This window comes from Ixodes scapularis, unplaced genomic scaffold (assembly GCF_016920785.2).
Source record: "Ixodes scapularis isolate PalLabHiFi unplaced genomic scaffold, ASM1692078v2 PGA_scaffold2__306_contigs__length_199485367, whole genome shotgun sequence".
NCBI classification, from domain to species: Eukaryota; Metazoa; Arthropoda; class Arachnida; order Ixodida; family Ixodidae; genus Ixodes; species Ixodes scapularis.
Window position 1 is genome coordinate 147,273,530 of NW_024609857.1, and position 24,156 is coordinate 147,297,685.

At 44.8% G+C, this 24,156-nt stretch overlaps 1 protein-coding gene across 1 annotated transcript in view; it reads right to left on the reverse strand.

The window, feature by feature from the left end:
• Positions 1-6,558: 6,558 nt before the first annotated feature.
• LOC8041502 (glutamate receptor ionotropic, delta-1-like) overlaps positions 6,559-24,156 on the reverse strand; it is a 192,569-nt gene continuing 174,971 nt past the window's right edge. The window contains exons 7-14 of the mRNA XM_040206800.2: positions 19,239-19,342; positions 16,613-16,706; positions 16,335-16,490; positions 11,404-11,569; positions 10,954-11,171; positions 9,345-9,468; positions 7,744-7,900; positions 6,559-7,072 (exon numbers count right to left, since the gene is read on the reverse strand). Of these exons, the coding sequence (XP_040062734.2) occupies positions 6,559-7,072; positions 7,744-7,900; positions 9,345-9,468; positions 10,954-11,171; positions 11,404-11,569; positions 16,335-16,490; positions 16,613-16,706; positions 19,239-19,342 (1,533 nt within the window). The remainder of the gene's footprint in view (positions 7,073-7,743; positions 7,901-9,344; positions 9,469-10,953; positions 11,172-11,403; positions 11,570-16,334; positions 16,491-16,612; positions 16,707-19,238; positions 19,343-24,156) is intronic.

Here is a 24,156-nt window from a genome sequence, read left to right on the forward strand (position 1 = left end):
TAATCAGCCGTGTTGAGTCGATCTCCATGTATTCTCCCATAGGGCTGGCCGCCTCCTGGAACCCTGAGTACCACGTGACTCGCGCCGATCCGCTCTGTCGGCCATGTTGTCGGCAAAACACGGAGTTCAAAGGATTGCGCTACTCTGCTCCGTAGGAGCTATATAGTGCTCTAGGGGGAACATGTTTTTGCAAGTAGCTTCAGCCATAGAGTTATTATAATGTACGCTAGAGCTTCAACTAGTTCAACTGGCGCTAGTGTCTATGCAGCTTCCGGGAGGCAAATTGAAGCAGACAGCAACCAGTCTACTTTTGCGGTGCTCCTGTGCATTCCTATGGGAAAACGCGTCTGAAATTTGTCTCTTCGCCGGAAAATAACATGAATAACTTTTATTACTTCGGTTGTACCGGATAGTGTGTACATTTATTAATATTGTAAAAGTGTAATTGCTTTAATTACAGCATTTTTCTTTACCACTGAACGATGTTAAGCTTCACTATATTTCAGGCCCAAACCTATGTTCCATGGCAGGTATGTAAAAACGAGCGACGATTCTAAGCAAACTAACGATCGAAAAGAATGTAGAGTGTTCAAGGTCCACTAGCATTGCGGTGGCGCTTATATTTGCTAATATGCCCGTCCTGTCGCTCTATGAAAATGACTCCTTCGTGCTTCTTTACGACGGTTAAAAAACATTTGAATGTAAGAAATAAAGTACGTGGACTACAAAAGGTGTGCCTTTTTATTATTTCCTATGTCGGGCAGTTTTTATCGGGCACCTATTCTCTGACTTCTCCCTATTTGCAAAGATTTGGAGCGTGCGCAGGCGTGCGGTTGATGATTGGAACCCAGAACATGCATCTTTGCACATATTCATGAGCAGAAAGAATAAAGCAGTACTTATTTATTGCAAAATTTATTTTGATCGCCTGCATGCACAAGGAGTTACTTATCCAGTGTTACTGCATAGTTCTTGCCGGCTCTCTTGGTTCTCCACATGTCTTTCGTTCGTTTGATACATATATCCCCATGGTTTCCGTGTCCGACAGTGCACATAAATACATGTACGAAGCGGTTTTAGCACCGTTTTTCATGCCACGAATTTCAAATAAAAACGCCGTAACTGACCAATTATTTTGTCTGCGTGACTGAGAAATGTTCCAATGTGCCAGTACGTACGAAATATTCGTGATATTTGCTCTTATAATCGAGCGCCGCGAGAAAATGCACTCGCTTTTTCCCATAGAAATGCATTACCGGAAGTCAATTTTTGACTGGTTGCTGTCTGCTTCAATTTGCAGCAGCACACTAGCGCCACTTGAACCTCTAGCGTACATTATAATAACTGTATGGCTTCAGCCTCGCTATCACGTAAAACGAAACATACGGGCTCACGGAAGCTATGAAAGAACGCAATAAAATAATAAAGCTGAATGGGACGCTGACCGCCGAATTCAGAAACCTCACTCAAACTACACTCAAACTGAAGGGCCCCTCCACTTCCTCGAGGAAGGCGCGAGGGCCGGCGCTGGCCAATCGCGACGGCGGATTCTTCCTCGCAATTGGCCAGCGCCGGCCCTCGCGCCTTCCTCGAGCAAGTCGAGGGGCCCTTCAGTTTGAGTGTAGTTTGAGTGAGGTTTCTGAATTCGGCGGTGAGACCACGAGCTGCATAATTTTTTTTTAATTTTAGTTTTTCTTTTTTTAGACGTTTTGTTATCGCGCCTCTACACATGCTGACAGATGCTTGCATTCGAACCACAACCAACTCTATTCGAACGTGGCAAGTGCAAAATCGAACGTTACAGCGCCGCCTGGATAGTGGTGCCAGCATAACATGGTCGCGTCTTGCGGACGCGCTCGCGCCCCCTACCCGAGAGCAACGGGTCTATAGTCAGTTTCCGGTTTAAAAAAGTTTTCGAGGGGAGGGAAAACTAGAGAGGAGGAAGCGGACGGAACGCTGGAGGGAGGATAAAGGTTTCGTCCTCTCCTCTCCAGCATTCCGTTTGCTTCCTCCTCCCCAGCCCTCATTTCTTTGGAAAACTTTTCTTAACCTGTAACTGACTATAGTACTAAAAGCACTGGATCCTAGGAAAGTAGCGCCATTGACTTTCTTGCCTGTTAAAATTACACAAACCGATACTAACGTACGTGCGACCAAAACCTCGCGAGGCTGCGCGCTTGTCTCGCCGGTGTGTGGATAATAAAATCTATGTATAGAAGTTGCCTTTATAAAATAAACTGCCACGGAGAATTTCAATCGCGGCTCAACAAGAATGGAGAGGTCAAAAAGAAATTTCTCCATCGGTGGACCAAAATGGCGGCCATACGGGGTGCTTGGCGCTGCGACCCCCCGTGCCTTACGCCCCCGCTCTTTTACGGAGTGGACTACACCACCGTGAACGTGAAGCAGAAACTCATTTATGGATGACTTATCGACATTCTCAGATCTTCCGCGGTCGGTAGGTTCATCTAATCATCATCACCAATCCTCTCTTATCCCACTGTCTACTCTGAGGCCCACCCCATCCAGAAGGCAGGTGTCTAATAAACGTATTAATATGATGATGATGTTTCTAACATAGTTCTTGTACGTCGCCTTTAATTCAAACAGTCGAGAGTGCTTGATTTAGCTGATCTTGTTCGCCTATCGCCGTACTTCTTACGGGAATTTTCGAGACTGCCACAGGATAGCTCTTACTTTTGAAGAGAGTTTATTACTGTAGATATAATGACCTCGTTATGCATGCTTATTAAACGTTTTAGGAAATGGCAAATTTGTCTGAAAAAAAAAGGACCAAGTAAGCATTTCATACCTGTTCTGTCGCGCTTTACTCAAGAGCCTTCTGCGCTATCTTGTGCCGAATGAGATTTCTTAGATAATTTTGATAAATATATGCGATATGGGACGAGAAGGCTCAACGAGCAAGCCCGAGAAAAATAATTGGGGATCGGGAGGCGCCTTGAGCCGCCTGATCCCCAATTATTTTCTGTTCATCCATAAACTTTTTATTTTTTTATTTTTTTTATTTTGCGTTTACCAAAATGCGACCGCGACTTTGGAGGCTGAGCCCTAACGGCGCACTGTGCGCGGGAGGTCTTACGAACAGTGTGCTATGACGTTTATATATACTTTTTTTTTTCCCGAATAGACCGATATCACCAGCCAGTTTCGAAACGTCGCCACAACCACGATGCATCGAGAAAATTTTAGTCTTTCTAGACGTGCGGCAATCTCGATGAACGTCTTCGCGAGCACGGCACGAGCTGTCCTGTGCACTGCCGCATGACTCCTCTGAACTAAAGTTATGGAGGCGTCACGAATGCTTGGAACACTTAGTGAGATCGGTCTAATCGCACCTATGCTCCTCAGCTGACCCTAATTCTGTGGGTGCTGACTGCCGCAGACTTGTGCAGTTATTCTCTTCAGTTTCACTCGCCTGCGTCGGATTATGTCGCATCGCATTGGATTATTGCGGGCTGAACGGACTTCTCGATACGGTGTCCAGGCTGAGATCAATCCTCAATTTCTGCTCAGAATATTTCAAATGATATAAGCACATTGCAAATCGAACAACTAATTTGTTTAGTCTAAAATATAGCCAAACTCGCCACAAAACTGTTTATTTTTATTTGAGTCAAATAACTTTCATTTAACCAAATTTGGTTTAACTCAAAATGTCGAGTAGTCGCACACCCCTTCCCCATAGTGAAAATGCCACCGCGAACTTCATCTGCCGACTTTAAAAGTTTCCGCTCTGAATATAACTTTCCGCCCTAGATTTCATATTTAGGCTCAGGAAATAGCTGGGTCTTGTGCGCGTGCACAGGAACCAAGTTCACCTCGGTACATTGTTTGCACTTGTTTTCCGAAAATGCCAGAGCACGGGTTTCGATGGCGTCCAGGAGAAAATTTCGACCTCTCTTTTGTTTATTCATTTCAAAATACTGCTGCGTCACATAAGGTCATCACAGGAGTGGAGAAGACGAGCCATTGCATACAATACAAACTACAAATAGAAGGAACACACCCTATAGATGGTGAAAACACGAACTATTGCCCGGAAAAGGTGATAATCAAATGCAAAAATTGTTGAGGTGTGCAACTTGAAACACGCGCCTGTAATACTAACAAAAACTAAACAGAAACATAAGGTGAGTGTATTTCTAGAATAATATTTCGTGTTCAAGAGATCGAGGGGCGCCATCAGTGCTATCTCAAAGCCAGAAAGTCCTGAAAACTAACCTAGCTCGTTATTTTAATGCTCTTTTATTCCTTCGATTGCAGCCTTCAAATTTTCCACATGTGGGCACTTGCTTTCCTCGATTTGGAAAAAAAAAGAAAAAGGGGTATTTCACTGCCGATTACGTGCGCTAATAGAGAATTCGAACGTTTTGCACAAGGTATGCCCGATAGTATCTTAGAGATGCTTTCAGGTATCTGTATTTCAGTATATCGATATATGTTCGACGAAAATGTATTTGCATCTCAATAGTGCAATACATCTACAATGCATCGCTTGTATCGGAAAATCGTTACATTTATTGTCGAAAATTATCTGTCGGGGTTTTACGACACTTGAAACATCACCTTTTTGATGCGTGGGATCCCAAACTTCATAATATGAACCTGCCGGGGGGGGGGGGGGGGGGGGAGGGAGGAGAGGGAGGGGGGAGGGAGGGAGGGAGGAAGGGAGCGAGGGAGGGAGGGACAAAAACCCGATATATCACAAGCAGTCACCAAAACTCAAGCATGCACTACCATTTGCATTCCCCACGAACTGGTCCCTCTGCACCTACCATGGAACGGGGAAAAATATTTCTGTATGTATATATGTATCTGTATTGCGGGACGGTTTTGTGCCGTCTTTGCGGAAGTACCTCAGGATCCCGTCACACCAAAGACAAATGTATCTCACTGTCTGTATCTTAGATTTAAAAATCGTGTATCTCAGTATTTTGTATTCCTGAATACTTTTTTGAGTATGTCTGCCCTGCCCCGAGGTGGCCCAACAACCGCCACATTCTGAAAGAGAGGGGGCGGTACTTATATATCAAAATATTAATTCGAAAGCATTAATTGTCCCTTGGAGCGAAGCCGACGTCTGTAACCGTCTAGCAGCGAAACGGCAGTTAAATTCCCATTGGCCAAAAGCACAGCAACGCAGGTGCTTCGTCACGGAATCCGGCGGGGCGCTCAAGGTCAAAGCGGACGCACTTCAGAAATAAAACACAAAGAAAAGCGCAGCAACGCAGATGCATCGTCACGGAAGCCGTGGAGCCGGCGGGGTTCGCCGCGCCTGCGCAGTGCGGGGGAGCGTGATGTCACCGCCGGAGCGCCGTGTGCGATAGGAAAACGTGGCGCGCTGTTTGTAGGAATGCTTTCGCGTTCCTACTTGTAACCAGTCTTAAGTGTTCTTCATAATTTTATTTTTTAAACTCTTTTTCCGCTTGTCCGTGAGACTGACGTCCTAACTTATTCTAATGATATTTCAGCATAATTTCAAAACACTTAGCACCACACACAATATATTTCACAACCTCCTCGGGCGCTTGCTGCACACATAGTTTGCATGCAACAGCCGCGCAACCAGTTCTCACGTACACATAAACAATAAATACAGGCGCCACAAAGCACGCACGACAACAGCATTATGACCCTGGTGAACTGCTCGTCATCCTTACCTGTATACCTGACTCTTTCACCTTGATTATGACCCTGTTGAACTGCTCGGCATCCTAACCTACCTGACACTTGCAAAAAAAAACAACATATTTGTGAAAAGACGGTGAGAGTGCAGGCGAGCTGGTGGTAGCTAATCATGTCGTATTACACCTGAGACTGCGGTGGAAGAAATCGGAAGAACTTTCAGTAGAAGGAACAGACACAGAACGTTCTCTGTGTCTGTTCCTTCTACTGAAAGTTCTTCCGATTTCTTCCACCGCAGTCTCAGGTGTAATACGACATGATTAACATATTTGTCCCGTTAATTGCAGAGGTACTCAGCAATTAACAGAACAAATATGCCGATTTTTTTATTTTTATTTTTTTAAATACAAATTTTGTTTGGTTTATAACCAGTACCTCAGTCTAGAAAGTATTAAGGCGATGATTATTTCACAAAGTGACCGAACTAACATAAGCTATATCACTTCCAAAGGGGCGTGCTATCACTTCTTCGCACTACATTTTTAAAACGCCCATTTTACACCCTTTTAACAAATGAGTGTTTGGAGTGATAGAACCTTACTTCGAGTTATCAAGGACGTCTTGTACGAAATGCTACAAGCTGGAAAGGCGATGGGTGCAAGTCGTCGAGTTACACCGTTCGAACACCCAAAAGGTGTAAACGCTTTATGGGGATACCGATCCTTGTCTTTAATCATGCTTTTGCAATATCAACATGCAACTGCCTGTTTGTGAAATGCTACTGAAATAATCTTCACTGCTGCACCACAGGGAACAGTGCCAGGGGATATGACTGCAACGGCACAATGCCAGTAGGTGTAGCAAGGCAGTGTCGCTGCTGTGCGACCTGCCATTCTCGTGACGCGGGTGTGTTCAAGGCCGGTTTCCAATCACAACGACATGACCATGGAGCTTCCTGCTGTCCCCGGCGTCTCTCCAGTTGACCCGGTAATGCGGGAACGGAGGCACCTCCTTCACGTAAATTGGCCTCCTACCAAACCGCCCGAAATCCGGGTACCGGTCGGTCATAAAGCGTCCTCCAGGACCCACGGTGGTCCAGGAGTCCTTGAGCTGCGTCTGCTTCCAGCCCCGGTGCAAGTCGATGGTGGCCGGCGTCTTGCGCTCTTTCTTGCTGGCAGGTTGAAATATCTCCTGCACCTTAACGCGCTGCCTTCCGAGGCCAACCATGAGTTCTACAGGCACGGTGATGAGGGAAATGGCAGTGCCAAAGAGCAAAAGCAGGAACACTCCTTCGAGCTCGCGGACTCCGATGGGGCGGGAGGTGCCGTGGGCGTGCGTGCTGTAGTCTCGGATGCACGGGTGTTGGTGCTCCGTGTGGTTCTTCAGCAGTAGGTCCAGCATTCCCGTGCTTTTCAGTCTGAAGATGCTGTCGGGGAAGCGGAATGGACGTTACCACGATTACGAACCTCATTCTTTTTTTTTAGTGCTTCTCTCGACCTTGGAAGTAGCCGCCTTACCACGCGGTGCACCATCAAAAAGCAACACAAACGTCGCTTGAAAACTGATGACACAAATGTAACCAAATGTTGCGATAAAGTGGATTGCGGCATCTTAGGAATACTTGATTAGAAAACAGAATCAGTTGAAGTCTTATTTCACATTAAAAGGTATTTGAAGTCCGTTCAAAATGAATCTCGAGAGTTAACAAAAATTTAGACTCAATTATAAAAAGTGCGATCCAGAACACACTATATCATTGCACCAGATAAAAAGAATTCTTAAGAAGTTAGCCAAAAATAGTTATTTAAGCCACTAATTGTGTCTTTATACTCGTGCCTTGGTGTCCGCCGTGATCGATAACGCCATTCTGCAAGAACAATTCGTTTATTTCTTTTTTTTAAATATATTCCGTCCTAGACAAATACACTCTGCATATGGTAGCTTTGCTCACTAAATAATAAAAAAAATATTACAAAAATTATGTTTTCGATGCCACTAAAACTTTGCAAAATAAGTTGTTAGAAAAAAAAAAAAAAAGGAATAAGTCAGCCCTGTTAGCTTGTGGTATGGCTCGAAAAATGTGCCAATTGTACTTACTTTTTGTTTAATGCATTTATGAAGGGGCTTCCTTTTCTGGTGCCTATACTGACTAATATATGCATGATATTTTCTGGCATGCAGGAGAGCCTACAATGTTTGGAGCCACCCTGCTCGTAGTCCTTCTCGATGAGCTCTTTCAAAATCCTCATGTCATCTGTTCGAATTTAAGAAGAAAGACAGCACAATCAGGAGGACAACACACCGACGTTCACCTAAACAACGATCCGGTATTAAGGTCTTGGTCCGAAAAGTTTATTCTCATATGCATGCGTATGGCATTTCAGTTTTTTTTTAAATCTTAATTTTAAAAATTGAAAATATGTTTTGACGCTGTACTAAATTTATATACACCCACATAATGTCAAGAATTGTCTCCAGAGCAGATCCATCTATGTCCGAGATCCTTGTAATTATAAATTGAGTGATTGGTCTAATTTTTGTATGCCCCTATTTTGTCATGAAGTTGACGCAAAAGGGCGTGGGGGAGAAAATGGTTACCATATATGCCGACCCACTCCAGAACGCCTTTTTATGAGGGTGTCGAATTGAACCCGAACCCGAACCACAAACGGGAGCAAAACTTATCCTTGACCGAACCAAAAAAAAAAAAAAAAAGAAACGTAATTGAAGTTAAGCATTTAATAGGAACTTTTAGCCAACCGTTACCGTGTTCCGCGTACCGCACTACTGGAGCCTTTGAAGCATATATACGTTCAAGCGCGCGGCCGGGTGATACCGTGACCGTGGGGCACGCGCTGCTTCGAAGGCTGCGGTAGTGCGGTACGCGGAACACGGTAACGGTTTGCTGAAAGTCCCCAACATGGAACCCGAACCGGAGCGGAACTGTAATCTCATGTGGCGGTTGCCGGTTCATTGGGAAACGGTTCGGCGCAACAAAAAGGTGTGTCGCGCCTTTCTTGCGGGTTTCGGCGCGTAGTCAATCCAATAGGGAGCTTTCGTAGATCGTTTCCGCCGTCCCGCAATGCTCTCCGCAACTCGCTACGATGTCCGGGCTTCTTCAGTCAACGCTAGCGGCGCGCAGCCGCAGTAGCGGTCTCTTCGTTGCGTATAGCTTAGAGGAGGGAGGAACGCGGGTTACGGAAACTCCCTAATATTCGCGACGGTTGCGTAAACGTCGCAATTCTAACAAAAAAAAAAATGACGACGACTTGGAGATATTTTAATAATAATGAAACAAAAAATAATATTTCACGTCTATGTGCAGCGCGACTTGGCGTCGGCGAGTCGGCGCGGTGGCGTGCACTTCTCTACTTTGTGTCACCTATGGACTGCAAAGGACGCAACGAGCCGCCAGAGCCCATCCACAGCTCGGAGGGTGTCACGTGCCCGTTCGCCCAGCCGCTTTGATCTCAGCCGCTTTGCGGTTGAAATCGTGCGAACCCGCTTTGCGGTTGCGGATCTGGCTTCTAGTGTGAACGCGCCGTTATGCCGTCTCCGAAAGCCACGACAAAATGATGCCGTTAATTTCGTCGAATTACGGAAAACCATCAATTTAACTGAACTAAAGTGCTCGATACTTATGTAATGAACATTTTAGCCAGAACAACTCAGTTGATTCTCTAAGATAATAAAAATACCTAGGAGGATGGCCTCTCCTTCAGCAACTTGATCCACGATCTCTCTCGGATCATGAATTAGGCTCGCCCTACGACCATGTTGTAGTCTGTTTTTCAGCTTCCTGAAGACTAAGTTCGTGGAGTTCTGTAAAATAAAATGTCCTAATTAGTGTCATTCAGGCATCTTGGTTCAAACAAGTTGCCTGCGCAGAGTGAGCTCCGGTCGCAATATTTGCGATCGAGTTGGTACACAGAAGTGGTGAAAAACGGCGCACGTGCGTCTAAAATGGAACAGAAAGAACACAGTGCTTGCGCGTCGTGTGTGTTCTTTTCTTTCCTTGTTTAGTTCCGTGCTGTTTTTAACCATGTCGTCTATAAAAATACTGTGACGATCCAAGATCACACGAAAAATAAATACCCAAATCGTATAGAAATAAATATTGTTTGGCGGTCAGGGGATGATTGTGCAGTATCTTGGTGTTAATAGTACATACCTGTAGTTTTTAATTCATTATGTCCGAAGTAGCTGAATCAAATTCATGTTGACAGGCAAGCAAATTTGATCGCGCCCTTTTTGTATTTAATTGAGACGAGTTCGAATTATAAAAACCTTACTTTTAGGATTTTTTTTTGTGTCCAGTGTAATAGAGTTGTCACTATCTTTTCTTGATTTTTTTTTCTTTCAGACAATAGTTTCGGCTTTTGGAATAAATAACTTTAATTATCTAAGTACCAAAGCAAAAATATCGTTGTGAAGCTACATAAAATAGCAGTAAAGCTAAAGCGAAAACGTTTTTTGCGGAGACAGCGTAATAATAGCTCAACAAGTCGTTTCTGTACAAGATTTTGTTTGAAGCAGCATTGTTTGTGCAGATTAGCGAAGTTGAATATTTTTTTTTATCATTATCGTTTCTTTTTTATAACATCAGACGTGGAATATTTTTGGGATTCTTATGTATTTCTTCATGAGTGTCAGGAGAGTTCGTCTGTGATAAGTCAAACTTGTCGAAAAAGGAGAATATACTCTCAGATTACAGGAAATACCCTTTTCAATTCATTTTCGCATTACTGCATGAGATTTGAGAAAGGCGCATTTTCTTTAATCACATCGAAAGAATAGTTTTATGAAGACTATGCACTTATTTGGCATTGTTTATTTCGACCTACGCTACTGAAATGTAAAGAACTGGAGGTCCGTGAATTTGAAACCAGGTAGCTTTTTTGTGCCCATCTTTTCGTACCATGTTCGCGTACGTTTACAAGTGGCTGAGGTACAACACAGTCAGTATCATAAGCAACTCCTTCGCAGGTAAAGTGATCTCACATGTCTGGAAACGCAACGAGGGTGTTTTCTTTTTGTGAAGGGGATGTGTTCAACCCGAGTGTTGAAGCCAAAGCCACTATGTAGCTCGGCCAACTGGTAAGGAAAGACATATTGTAACCCGAGCCAGGACGCTCGAGGGTTACAATGACCTGATTAGATGTCGAAAATCTACCGAGACAAATTGGAACTGGTCCAGTAATCACAGGGGATGACAGTTCCTTTCAGTAGGAAAGTAACATTCCCCTCTTCAGATGCTCTTCCGTTTCAGCTCAACTGCTCGGAGACAAGTTCTTCGCGCTTTCTTACGTCAATCTCCTGGTGCAAGCCCGTGCCATAGGGTACGTAGATGTACAGGTCCTCCCGATCGACGGCGTTCTTGAAGGAACTGACGATCCAGTGGATTTCGGGGACGGTGAGGAACGCGATGAGGTTGCTGCTGTAGTACGCCATGACCACGAGCACGTAGAGCCACCAGAAGCCGAGGATGATCCGTGCCGACGAGGCAGCTGGCAGATGCACCCCTCCTGTCATAGGGACGGCGTGAGAAGGAATAAAAATCATCATCATCATTATTATCATCAGCAGCTGCAGCATGACATCATAGCTACTTGCGGGGCACAAGCGCCGATTGTGCCCTGTGAGCTCTTAATGAGCTTCGTAAAGTAGAAGGACGCCAGTGTGAATAAACCCTACCGCATTCATCTCTCACGTCACCTGAGAGAGATGCATGTCTAAATCACGAGGCTCATGACACACCTTGCTGCAAGAGGGCCCCGTAGAGATACCAGACGCAGTTGAAGAACTTGACCAACCCGGCGGGGCGAGTGTCCGGACCTAGCTGGGCGTGTGCCGGACTGGTCCTGGCGATGATCCACAGCACGACGCTCATGGTGGGAAGACTGATCAAGATGGTCAGCCATACCTACGGTCGGACAAGACTTGGTTTTCAATTAACTGCAGATACGGCGCTGGTGCTCCAGTAAAGTGACAGTCGTGAGTCAAGCCAGTTTTGGGCACGACTTAAAATGCCTGCCTTATAGACAAAGTTATTAGTTTTATCACATTTTGTTTATCCTTTAGATTCTGTCAACGTGGACCGGTTTATAAGCAAAACTTCACCTCGATCACGCGTAAGCTAATTGACATCAACTACCTCGTAGTGCTTTAAGGTATGGCCTATAGTTAGGTCTATAGTCTCGCGGCTAGAATTGATTATAACTTCACCATGAAAGAAAATTATTTAGATATACTTAATGCAAACAAGGTACTTCTATATATTTATTTAAACATTCACTGAATAACGCATGTAACTAGAAAGGCAAGTCAGCCCTGTTCGGGGTGCTTTATGTACTATACTAATAATAGCGGAAACACGGGAGTTCATGGCATGGGGTAATCTCGAAACATTCTAACGGCGCATAGCAGGCAACCACAGCGCGTCCGCACCGCTGCAGTTGCAGTTGCGCATTAAAGGGCCCCTAAAAAAAAAAAAAAAAAAAAAGCTTCTTTTTTTTTTTTTTAACAATCTAGTTGGGACACGCGTATTAAAAAATAAATTTTACGCGAAAAAAAATTTAGAGCAATATTGACGGCGAGAGATTTATTTAGAGTTCTGCGCGCGCGAAGTTCATGACGTCGCGGGTCATTCCGGAATGACCATCTCGGTCGTGAAGGCAAAGCCGATCACCTCTCCTCCACGCGTCCGGAATGACAAGAAAGAAAACAAATGGAAAGGAGGTGACTGCCGACTAAATCACGTCTAGCGCCGTCAATATTGCTCTAAATGTTTTCTTTTTTACGTAAAATAATTTTTTTGAAACGCGTGTCCCAACCAGGCTGTCACAAATATTTTTTTCAAGGGCTTTTTAAGGGCGATTCACACAGTTGCGTTGAGTCCCACTGAGTGCGAGAATTGATATGGCAACAGTGGCTTCGGCTACAACAAGACGGGGTAAAAACTGGTTTTGTTGGAGCCGGCACAGCTGCTGCCATAGCAACCCTCGCACTGGGTTAAACTCAAGGCAAGTGTGTGAATCGCCATTCACTCCGTTAAAGGGGCACTGCAATCATATTTAAGCGTCTGCCTTTTTTGCGGTTTTCACGTCTCTTGGGGCTCGGACAAGCCAGCGGGCACGGAGAAAGTAACTAAATATCAGTGAGTCACTTTTTAACCGGACGACGCAGAAACCTCCTCCATCTACGGGAGCGAATCGCGGTGCCGACAGCGCGCAATATGTGACGACATCGTGGCGTTTTCAGTCCTGGCCTTTCTACTGGTCAAAGCCGCCAAAAGCTTCTTTTTAGTCGAAATACAAAGTGGTGCGAGCCGTTTCAATTATTTATAAAAGTAGTTTTTCTCCAGTATTTAAAATCAGAAAATAAACAAATGTAGTTTATAAAGTACGGAAACAAGGTATGACCCGTCGATATACCCGCCACCAAGCGGTGGAAAAGGCGGCGCATACTAGAAAGGTGTAGTGGGATCAGGCTCCGACGAGCGACGAGCGTAGAAAGTTCCCGGATGTACGCGGAGGTGCTGCAGTCGAGGATCCGATCGGTTCCGAGCGTTCCGAAGGCCTTCGGCGAGCAGCTTGGGCTTGCGGATTTGCCCTTTGGCGGTATGGCAGCGCGAAGTGGCTCCCGTTCTGAACTGATTTCTACCCCGTGCTTGCTGTCGTTTGTGGCCAATGAAGTGTCATGCCGAATGAGTGTTTAATAGCGCAGCAGATGCAATGTGAGCCGCCCTGGCTGCCCACTTTATACAGCCTATCCAGAACATGCTTTAGTGGCGCCCTCTCGAGCCGTCGACACGGAGTGCGGCAGCCGTGGCGCTCGCTGAGCTCACTGCCCCTCCTCTAGTTTACGGCCACTCAAGCAACCAAGGTTATTGCTTGAGTGGCAGCAGCAGCGCATCCAGTCGTAAGCCGCCGCAAGAGGCTTAAAAACCGGTCATGTCTCAGTCGGTTGTAATCGGTCGGAAGTGTGAACGGGCCTTAAGGCCCGTTCGCACACTTGCGACCTCTTAGAACCGAGTACCTTGGAACCTCTTAATATCTCTTACGACGAGAGGACACATTGGCGCTATCTATTGGGTAGCAGTGTAAACTTGGCGGTCTGGTATATTTTCTATTTCTCTCGCGCATTATCCTTTCTTTCTTGGCTCGAAAAAACTTTCGTAAACGTTGTGAACGAGCCTTTCTCATAGGTATTACGCACATTTGACTTCGGAAATACCGCAAAACCTTCGCTCTTGTGAAATGCAGTTTCAAAGTCACCGCAGACATGGCGCCAGCGTGCCAGTGTGTTCTCTCGTCCTAAGGAATTTTAAGAGGTTTCAACAGGCCTCGTCTCTCTCGGTCGTACTCGGTTGCAAGCGTGCGAAGAGGCCTTTAAGCGCCGTTCACACACTTGAAACCGAGTAGGACCGAGAGAGACAGGATCGGTGTTTAAGCCTCTTGCGCGGTGTAGGACCAGATGAGCTGCTGCGGAGCATGTCCTACGCCGTCGCAAGAGGCTTAAAAACCGGTCTTGCCTCTCTCCGTCTTACTCGTTGTAAGTGTGTGAGCGGAGATTTAAGCGCCGTTCACACATATGCGACCGAGTAAGACGGAGAGAGACCAGACCGGTTTTTAAGCCTCTTTTGAGACATCTTAGGACCTGCTCCGCTGCAGCGCATCCGGTCCTAAGACGTCGCAAGAGGCTCCAAAACCGGTCTGGTCTCTCTCGGTCTTACTCGGTTGCTTATATGTGAACGGCGCTTTAGACTGCTCTGACGGAACCTGTTGCAACGCATTCCGCTTGTTGTGATTAAGAAATTAATACGATATTGTAAAACTTGTCGCAATATTTAGTAAAAAGATTGCCTAAAACTTTATAACAACTCAACAAAAATAAGGTTTGTACTAACCATCCGATGTGCTTACCGCTATTTCGACAATTAGTTTTGAACCACATGAATTGGGGTTACCATATAGGGCTCACTCTAACGCAGGGGTGCGGAACATTAATGGGAGGGCTAAACTCTGATGTCAGCAATCCATCCTGTTGTGAATCAAGAGCTGCAGATTCATTTTTTCATGTGCATTCTTAAATGAGTTAATTTTATTTGACCACGTCAAATCTATATATTCTAATGGCGAATAATAATATTTAAATAACGCACGTACGTCTTTACTTTATAATGTTCTTTTGGTTTGTAGTTTAAAGAGTATATACATAGCTAGGTTTTGGTTAAATATTTAACCAGAGGACATATATTTTAGAAATTATATTTACGAATAACAAAAAAGGAGAATATATTTTCGGTGTTGCTAAAAAGGTCGACTAACACGCACGGCCGGCCTTTTTTCACTCTTCTTATTTTTACATTTCTCCCTTAGATAAGCAGTAAAATGAGAGGTCCGGTCATTTAATAACTTGATTAAAAAAGGTCACCACCTTTTGGCTTAGTGCCTGAATTTACGACAATGAAGGGTACATGAAAGGGACATAAAGTTGAATTTTTTCAGAAAGTTTACGCCCTAGTTTTTATATATTCCATGAGGGACTTTGGGATTTCGCCAAAATACCACCGATTTTCAAGAAGCTCTGCGACACGGGAAACGATGCAATATTTAAGAAGCTGATTATCAGAGAAAACAGGCGAGACAGTTTTCCTCTCCTTAATCTCGGGTTTCTAGTAGAAATAAACGCAGCAAAGTTGGGCGACCAATCACGTTCAAAATGCTTATGTTTTTTTTTTCTTCATATTTTACCTTCTCGACCGAACAGCAGGATTTCTAAAAATTTCACAGATCGAGACATAGCTGTATCCAAAATTAATACGCAAGCTACAAAAAAAAAAAAAAGAACTCACTCAAAATTACGGTTCAGACCAACGCACATTAAAGCTTTTTAAAGCTCCGACAAAAAATAAACTAAAAAATTACTCCCCCTCTTTTCCGCCCCCCCCCCCTTTTCTCCCCCCCCCCCCCCCAAAAAGTAAAACAAAACAATCCGATTGAAAAAATAAAGTATTACAGATTGATTTAATTTAAAGAATATTTATAGGATCTAACTGCACATAAAAAGATATTTTTTGTCACTTGATGTGCTCTTAAAGAATCTGCCTTATATAAATCTTTGTTGCTTTAAATACAAAGCAAGTGCGCATGGAAAGCATAAAACGAAAGAGAAACGGCAAGGAGTACACATTTTTGGGGTTATTTGAAGGAAAGTGCTCGATCTAAATTATCATAGTCAAATCAGTGCAATTGAAATCACGATTTGAGTTACGATTTAAATCACCATATAAATCGTCTGGATTTTTATTTTCCACCCTTGCATGAAGTAATCAAAAGAAGGACAACACGTGCACCTTTTTCACGCACGTGTCGTTCCTTCTCCTATTTTTTAAGTTTTCTTTCTTACCGTTATTATGATCAACAACATTCTCGGTTCATTTAACCACCTAATATTCCCCAAAATAAACTTAATTCGCAAAACCCATAATTAGTATAGCCCAAACGTAGACAACAAATTGAACTTGCTTGACGCTGAGTAGGAGCGCTTCGGATATTCGTTTTCTTAGTTGGTGATAGGCACCTAACTTCGCGTCTTACACTTTGCAAATTTACGCGCAATGTACTGTTTTACAAGCCCAGTCTCTTGACACAACGGTTAGAATAGAATCGTGGGGACTTGCTTACCTCATTCTCGAATGGCTTGAGGAATAGAAGTTTACGAGTCTCTATTCTGGGAGCTTGCACCATCATGCCCACCGTGTTGCTCATGAAGCCGTCGGTGAGGGAAAAAGAGCGTTTGCGAACTTCCGTTATGTCCAAGAAGGCAACCCAGTCGATCTCCTGAGGGAAAACAGATAATATTCGTTATTCAGGTCACCGATCGGGAATGCTCCAGGTAGCACGAAGCCGAACGACATTGAAATTGGGAGAATGTGTAAGGTGATCTATACGAAGCGACTCACTCTATGATTCAGCATGCCAAGACAACCGGTCCAGTTGTAGTCGCCAAGCAGCGTACCCATCGACGTGGTGTTCTCGAGCAACAAGTACTCAACCCTAGAAGCGATACATCGGATATTCAGGTGCCGTCTGATAACGCTTTGTGGTATAAATCTTTTGAAAATTCATCTAGCAGGTTTACTTTGTTTCATTGTGTTGGAAGTCTTAGTTTATTGTTTCTGCCAATTTACCAGCGTTTCCCAGCGTTATCGACTAAGCCTTTGACGGTCGCCGACCATGCGGGACGCATGATTGGCGACCGTCAAAAAGAGTGTTTCTATTTGTTTTGTCTTTGGAGAACTATATTTGTTTTATTCGCACCGTGTTTTGCTCAGCTGGGGCTATTTATAGTTTCGAGATTTGACACTTTGCTCTAATGATACGCTGGAGGAGGCCACTTCGCGTGCCGGTCGCTCCTGCGGTATTGGCGATCGGAGTGTTGGCGTTTTCGATTCACGATTTCAAACGCTCCTTGGAATTAAAATCAAAGGATGAGAACTCATCATCCAACGCAGAAGTTATCTGAAGTACCTCCGGTTCGTAGTCTATACCAGTGGTTCTCAACCATCCATGTTTCGCGGACCCCTTGTGGATCGGCGGATATGATAGAGGACCCCGTTCGTGGTGAGGGAAGAGGAAAGGTATAACTTCATTATGATAGTGATTTAATAAATGAATGTAACTAAGGGCCAGCGTGAAGTAGACCCGTTTTATTGACATATACACGAGAAGACTAACCGGAAAATGGGAACATTTACTCTCAATTTGAGAAAATATCTTTTATTGCCGGACTTGACTGATGAGGCTGGGCTTCGCGGACCCCAAATGGTCTGCGGACCCCCCTTTGAGAACCACTGGTCTAGACCGCCAAATTTTTTATTGAAAGTGGACACGCGAAAATGAATCGGAATGAAAGAAGGGCGACAACTTTTCGCTCTCAATTTTCCCCTTCGATGCTTTCTCAATCTGGACAGCTAACAAACACTGTGTGTGCTCCCGTTAGTTGAAAAAAAAACACAAAAAAACGCGCTGTTTATTAACTTAATAATAATGCTATCTTAAAAAAAAAGAAGCCACTAAATTACGTGTTTAAAAAAAAGTTTAACCGCGTAAGGGCAAAGGCAGTATAGAGGTGCATTCACAATGGCCCTACAATCTGAACCGCGCAGTGGATCCGCCCATTTTCATCATCAAACGCGCGTGACATTCTATGTGATCTTCAAGAAACCTCGTTCGCAACCGCTTTGCGAACGCGGTTCAACCTCCAGTCTGAATAGGACGTAGGGTGCAGAGTGTACGTATGTACATTGCGGGTCACTGTTAGCGCGAAGACGACCATCGGCGCTTTTCTGAGCTTAAGACCGACGACAGGCTCGCGCTTTCCACTTTTCTCTTGCTTCCTCCTCTCCCCCCTTCTACCGGGTCCACCGTTGCCTGTTTCCCCCTTCCTCATGGCGGGGAGGATCTTCTGCCTTGCAGAATCTCAGGTCTGGTCGTCGGCCTTTAAAAGCAAATGCTTATTGGCTGGCACAAAACTTTACCACTTAGGTTAGTGTCCGAAAGGAGCAATTTTTATCACACTGGTAGCGTTGATAATAACCTTTGAATTCTAAAGAAAAAAAAAAAAAAGAAAACGGCGATTGCTTGTTTTCGTTAACATGGTCCCGCTGCGTGTACCTGAGTGGAATATTTATTTCCTGACATATTGTCCGAGGGCGCTAGGAAGGGAGGAATTTTGAGTTTTCTTAACGAACGTTTACGAAACTTTCGAAGCGCCTGTCGGAACAATTATGTTGTTCCATAACACAACGAGTGCGAATACGGCTCTAAACTTTTCTTATAACGTTATCGGTGTGTCTAAATGTTGCGTTGTAATAAGCCACGAAATGGCAAAAACAAGTGTAGGGTAAAGTGCTAATTAAAAGTACTTAAGGCATAAAGTAATTGAGAGGTTATGTACTTCATGTACAGTAGTACGTACACCGGGAGCCACCTACTTTAAGTAAAGTACTATAAATACAATGCACTTTCAAAGTAGAGTGCAAGTACTTTATAACATAATCTTTTATCATGCCATTTAATTCCCTCATACAGTTTTTTTCCAAACTGGTATGCATTGCCCCAGGGGTAATGGCGGTGCACCGGTTATTTTTCGAAACGGCGGCGAATATATAAAGTCAGGTTGCCGCAAAGTAGTTGTTTTACTCTAGCTGACGAAATATTTAACGCAATCAATTTATAAGGCACTTGTTTGTATCGGTCTTATAACTTCTTTACTCGGAAAAATGACTACATGACGTCTCGAAAGACGGTAGTACGTCTTCACACGACGATATGCTTTTTTTTTCTCCATATTTAGGGAATGAACTTTGAAGTTGGGAGGTGTATTTTTCTGAAAAGTACCAGGATTTTTTTTTTTCTCCGAGAGTGCCTCGGAAAGTACCAGAAATAAAAAAGTGAAGCACAAGTACACACCCAGAGAATGTTTTTTAAGTAAAGTACAGATTTTCTAAACCTACTTGAATTAGTATTTTAAGTACAATACACTTAAATTACTTCCCAGCACTGATAAAAGCTGTCTTGGGTTACCTGAAGCCGTAGATACTTCCCAAGTAGGCCATCAGTCTCAGAAACGTGCCGTCTGTTTTTCTCTCTCCCGTGCTTGTTCTGTTCAGCACGATAAACGGTGGGTACTGCGAGGAAAAACACGCTTCGCTACAGCAAGCAGGGTCTAGGAAGGTATTGTACCGCGAACTTAATAGGGTTAGAAGGTCGACGACGAAAGCACATCGAATGAAAGTGATGCGGGCACAATGTTAATTAATGCCATTTACAGTGCACACGTGGCGGACGTTTCGATGCTTATTTGAAAGTCACAGTTCTACGTTTGGAAGCACATTTCTTATTCTTTCTCTTCACAATAGATCGATCTCACCAAGTGTTCCACGCATGCGTAACGCCGCCATAACTGTATATAGTTCACGGAAGGCAGATGCCAGTGTGCGAGACAGCTCGTGGCATCTCGTGCTCTGCTCGGGCAGAGCCGCAGCGCGGTTGTCGCCCGTGTAGAAAGACTACAGTTCCCAGGATGCATGCCGGCATCGATGGCGCAACAAAACTGGCTGGTGAGATCGGTCTATTTTATGGCAAAGTTTCAGGGCTCCCTGCAGACCGATAAATAGAGCGTCTGGCGATAGTTCAGCATTGCAAACAGGTAGGCGAGCTAAGGAAGCAGTGCGGCTAATAATATGGTGTATATTCTTTATACTTTATGATAACGCTATAACGTAGGAGACGCCAGTCTAATTATATTAAATATATAAGGCGTAACGGTATAGTTATTATATTTGAATGGCAACGAGAGGATATACAGGGTGGTCTTTTTCAAACAATAGAGAATTGAAATAGGGTGACAGTTGTACAGGGTGAAACAAGGAGACGCCAGGCTTTTTAAATCGACTGGAAAATTCGGTTTCTTAACCTATCTCGCTACGACTTTGTGCAGCGTTGCCCACAGATGGTGCATTTTTTTTTTTTGTAAAATTTGCAAAGAGCGGACTTACCTGAAGAAAAAGTAAAGAAAGAAAAAGGCTTAGCTCCTATGGAAACTCAGCAACGCCACCGGCCTGCAAACAACACGGCGCCGTTTCGCACGGGAGACAAGAGATGGCGCAAGCGGTCGCGACGCTGCCGCCAACGAACGAGCAGACGACGCCGAGAGCCGGCCCTTCAGCACTGCAGTCTCTGCAGACAAGGAACTGCAGTTCCTTGCTGTTACCGCGCCTTTCTTTTTTGTTTCTGTGACTGTCGCCGGCCTGCGGAACGCGCGCCGCTTTTGAGTCGAAAAGGTCGTCTGCTAAAAAGGCCTGCTCTCGGCGCCATATGCTCGTTCGTTGGCGGCGTTTGTTGCGCCATCTCTTGTCTCCCGTGCGAAACGGCGCCGTGTTGTTTGCAGACCGGTGGCGTCGCTGCGTTTCCATAGGTGCTAAGCCTTTTTCTTTCTTTACTTTTTCCTCGGGCAAGTTCGCTCTTTGCAAATTTTACAAAAAAAAAAAAAAAAAAAAAAGCACCATCTGTGGGCAACGCTGCACAAAGTCGTAGCGCGATAGGTTAAGAAACCGAATTTTCCGGTCAATTTATAGAGCCTGGCGTCTCCTTATTAATCTCCCGCTTGCACGATCCGTGGGCTAATTAACTCGCGTGCATTACTTAAACATTTAATTAGTGGATTAGGGGCAATGTTGGGTTTGCAGTTTTACAGGTAGTAAATAGACCTTTTTATAAAAGTCCGCGTCATCGCCTGTCCGCCATTGCTTGATCACGTGCTTTCAACATGTATTGGACACGAGGGCTGCTTCAGCGTTCGGCGTAAATTCGGCTCAGCTCGTATTGTAAACGAATGTTGCGCCAGCATTCGGCAAGGATTTGAATACAATCACGCGCTTTGTGCGCGAGAAATGGCGACAATCAATTTTGCTCAATGGACTTTTGAAAAGGGTCTATTGCTGGAAATACGTCAATTATTTGAATTAACTAAAAGCGAATAGACCCATCTCACTAAGCGTTCGGCGCACGCGTGACGCCGCCATGACTTTAGTTCACAGTCCTGAGACAGACGGCAGCGCACGAGAGGGCTCGTGCCGCACACGCGCAGAGCTCCTGCAAGGTTGTCGCACGCGCTCAAAGACTAAAGTTCCCTCGATGCATTGCGGCATCGGTGGCGTAGTCAAACTGGCTGGTGAGATCGGTCTATTGCCGACGAGATCACGGTGCCTACATGTCTGTCGATTTAAGGGTGAGGACATCCTTTGTTGCACAGGTAGCCAGCGTGTGACGCGCTGGCGCACTTATAGTGCGTCCCGTGTGCGGCAAAATGGCATCTAAGCATTAGCAAAGGCTACGCGCTCGAGTTGAGTCACATTGGATTGCGCGCACCTGAAAATACATAAAAAACAACTATTGGGCGAAAAAATGGCTGAGATATCTCCACTCAAGCAAACACGCGTTTGTGTATGAAGGCGCTTTGGATGAGATGTTTCGGTGGCGCCCTCTTAACGTTCCTATCCCTGACGTCACGATCGAGATTATTAGAAGCGAGCGACAAGTTCGACGGTGCGTAAAAAGCGCGGCGGAAGCCTAGTCATCGCGTTCCTCAATCAACACCGTCGACAGTTAAGAGTCTGACTTTGACCCTATTTCCGTCGATGAGAGCAGAAATATTCCTACTCGAGACGTGATAGTGAGCGTTTGGAGAGTCAAGGAAGGCTGAGATATTTATAATGGTGGTGTCTTGTCTGCTCTCATGTCAAATCACGTCAATCTTTTAAACCAGTAATCAAAAGTTAACAAATCTTAGTCCACCAATTTCAATATGATTGTGGTGATGACTAAGTTAGGGTGACCGGTGTTTAGTCTTAAATTTGTATCAATTAGAAACAAACACCACGTTATATTCAAGTGTATCTTAAAGAGGGTTAGGATGCACTGCAAAACCAGAAACATTGGCACAAATAAGAAGAGTAATATGCGATCGCAGACATAGTTATGAAAGATTGAGCCTCTTAGATATGGCTGCATAGCACTGTCAAGGTTGCTTTGCGATTTTCAAATTGTAGCTTTGACTCCAGACTCAAGCCGACACCACAGTGTTCAGCTCCACTGACGGCTGAATGGATTCAGGCATGGAACCAATTCTATAGTAGTTTATGGCGAAGGTTGCAAGCCATATGAGTCAGTCCAGAACCTAAAGCTTGTCATGTGCTTCTAGTTCTTATCCTTGCATATATTAATGATATAACAAATATACCAGCCTCTCCTCAGTTAATAATGTATGCAGACGATACAAATGTATTTTTCTCTGGCTTTACAAAAGAGTGTTGAGAAACTTCTGCAAATGCCTACCTCGTGAACCTATCAAATTGGCTACAAATCAATTGTTTAAGTTTAAATACAAGTAAAACTAAGTATGTAATTTTTAAACCAGTAAATAAACGAGATTGCAGCTCTATCAATATTACGTTTGAAGACACCTTATTAGAGCAAGTAAGAGATCAAACATTTTTAGGTGTATGGTTTTCCGAGGACCTATCGTGGAATACTCATGTCAATAAACTTAAAACTGAATTATCTCGAGTTACCGGCAGCTTATATAAAATTCAAAACTTAGCACCTACCTGGTTAAAACAAATGTTATACTATTCCTTATTTTACTCTAAAATTAGTTACGGTAGAGGCAACCTGCAATGCAGTTTGGCGCTACACGTTGCGCCATCTAGCGGCTGCAAAATAATGAAACTGGGTAGGCCAGGACTACGCGGGTCGCGGGGCTGCGGGCGGGCGCATCCAGAAACCACGTGCGAACGTTGCATTTCGGATCGGCATGAGCTTTTTTGGAACCGTTTTTTTTTTTTGTAAAAGTGAGCCCCAACTTCACGTCTCTAGTACCTCACCGGGTTCCTGCGAAATCTCGGATACCCTCCTAGAGTTCCCCCCAAAAATAAACGTTGCTACTGCTGCATGAAAGACGGCCACAGTCGCGAAGGTTACTCAAGCGTCAAACTTCACCGCTTCCCCAGCTTCCCTTCAAGATCTCGGGAAGCGACACGGCGACAGAAGTGGATTACTGCAGTGCGACGCAACAAGGAAGTGAATTTTACAGAAACTGTTGGGGGGGGGGGGGGGGGAAGTGAACGAAAATATAAGTGCAGGCTTGGAAAGTGGTCGGACGAACTCTTTTTGGTGACTACTCGGCAAAAGAACATATTTATACAAGTTGTATTACGAGTCGCTTTGACAGCCACATTAGGGAAATACGATAGGAACAATCGGGCCGATTGTTGCTTCGCTGTGACGTCGAGAATCGGGCGATCAGGTCTTCGAGCGAAAGGCCCGTCGGCCCGTTCCGGCACTCCTAATGCCGTTCGGCACGCGTGGTTGCAACCAGGACCTTCTAAACCTGCGAGTTTTCAAAAAGTGGATTTTCGTAGTACAAAGTTTTGTATGTTTCAGCAACCAAATTTAGTGCTGAGTCTGGTAACAAAAGTGACGGCGTGCAGAAAGCAGAACACTAAAGTTTTTCTTTAGAAAACTCTCGTGCGAAGCGTAAATATCCTTACACGTACACTTCGTTGCCTGTCGCCATTTTACACCAGGCTTTGCAATGTGCGTACGGCTCTGTAGCATGCAGAGTTTGGTTTTAATCACCCAAATTTTATTCTAGTGTGTGTGGGCGTCGGGATGAGAGGACGGCCGAGCGAGGCGCGAGCGGCGGCCAGCCGGCGAGGAAAGAGGAAGAGCGTGCTGCCCGAGGCTGGGGCCGGGCAGGAACGATAGAGCCGTTCTGGCCGGTGTGGCCCATGGCGATTCCCGGGAGCATTCCACCAGCGAAGTTCGGATCAGGACCAACGGAAGCGGCGAAGACCGGCGGTGATAGACCGGAATAGCTAGCCTACGCAGCACTGGCGTGGGAAGGGCGATCCGCAGGCCTGGACACGGGCTCCGACTGTGA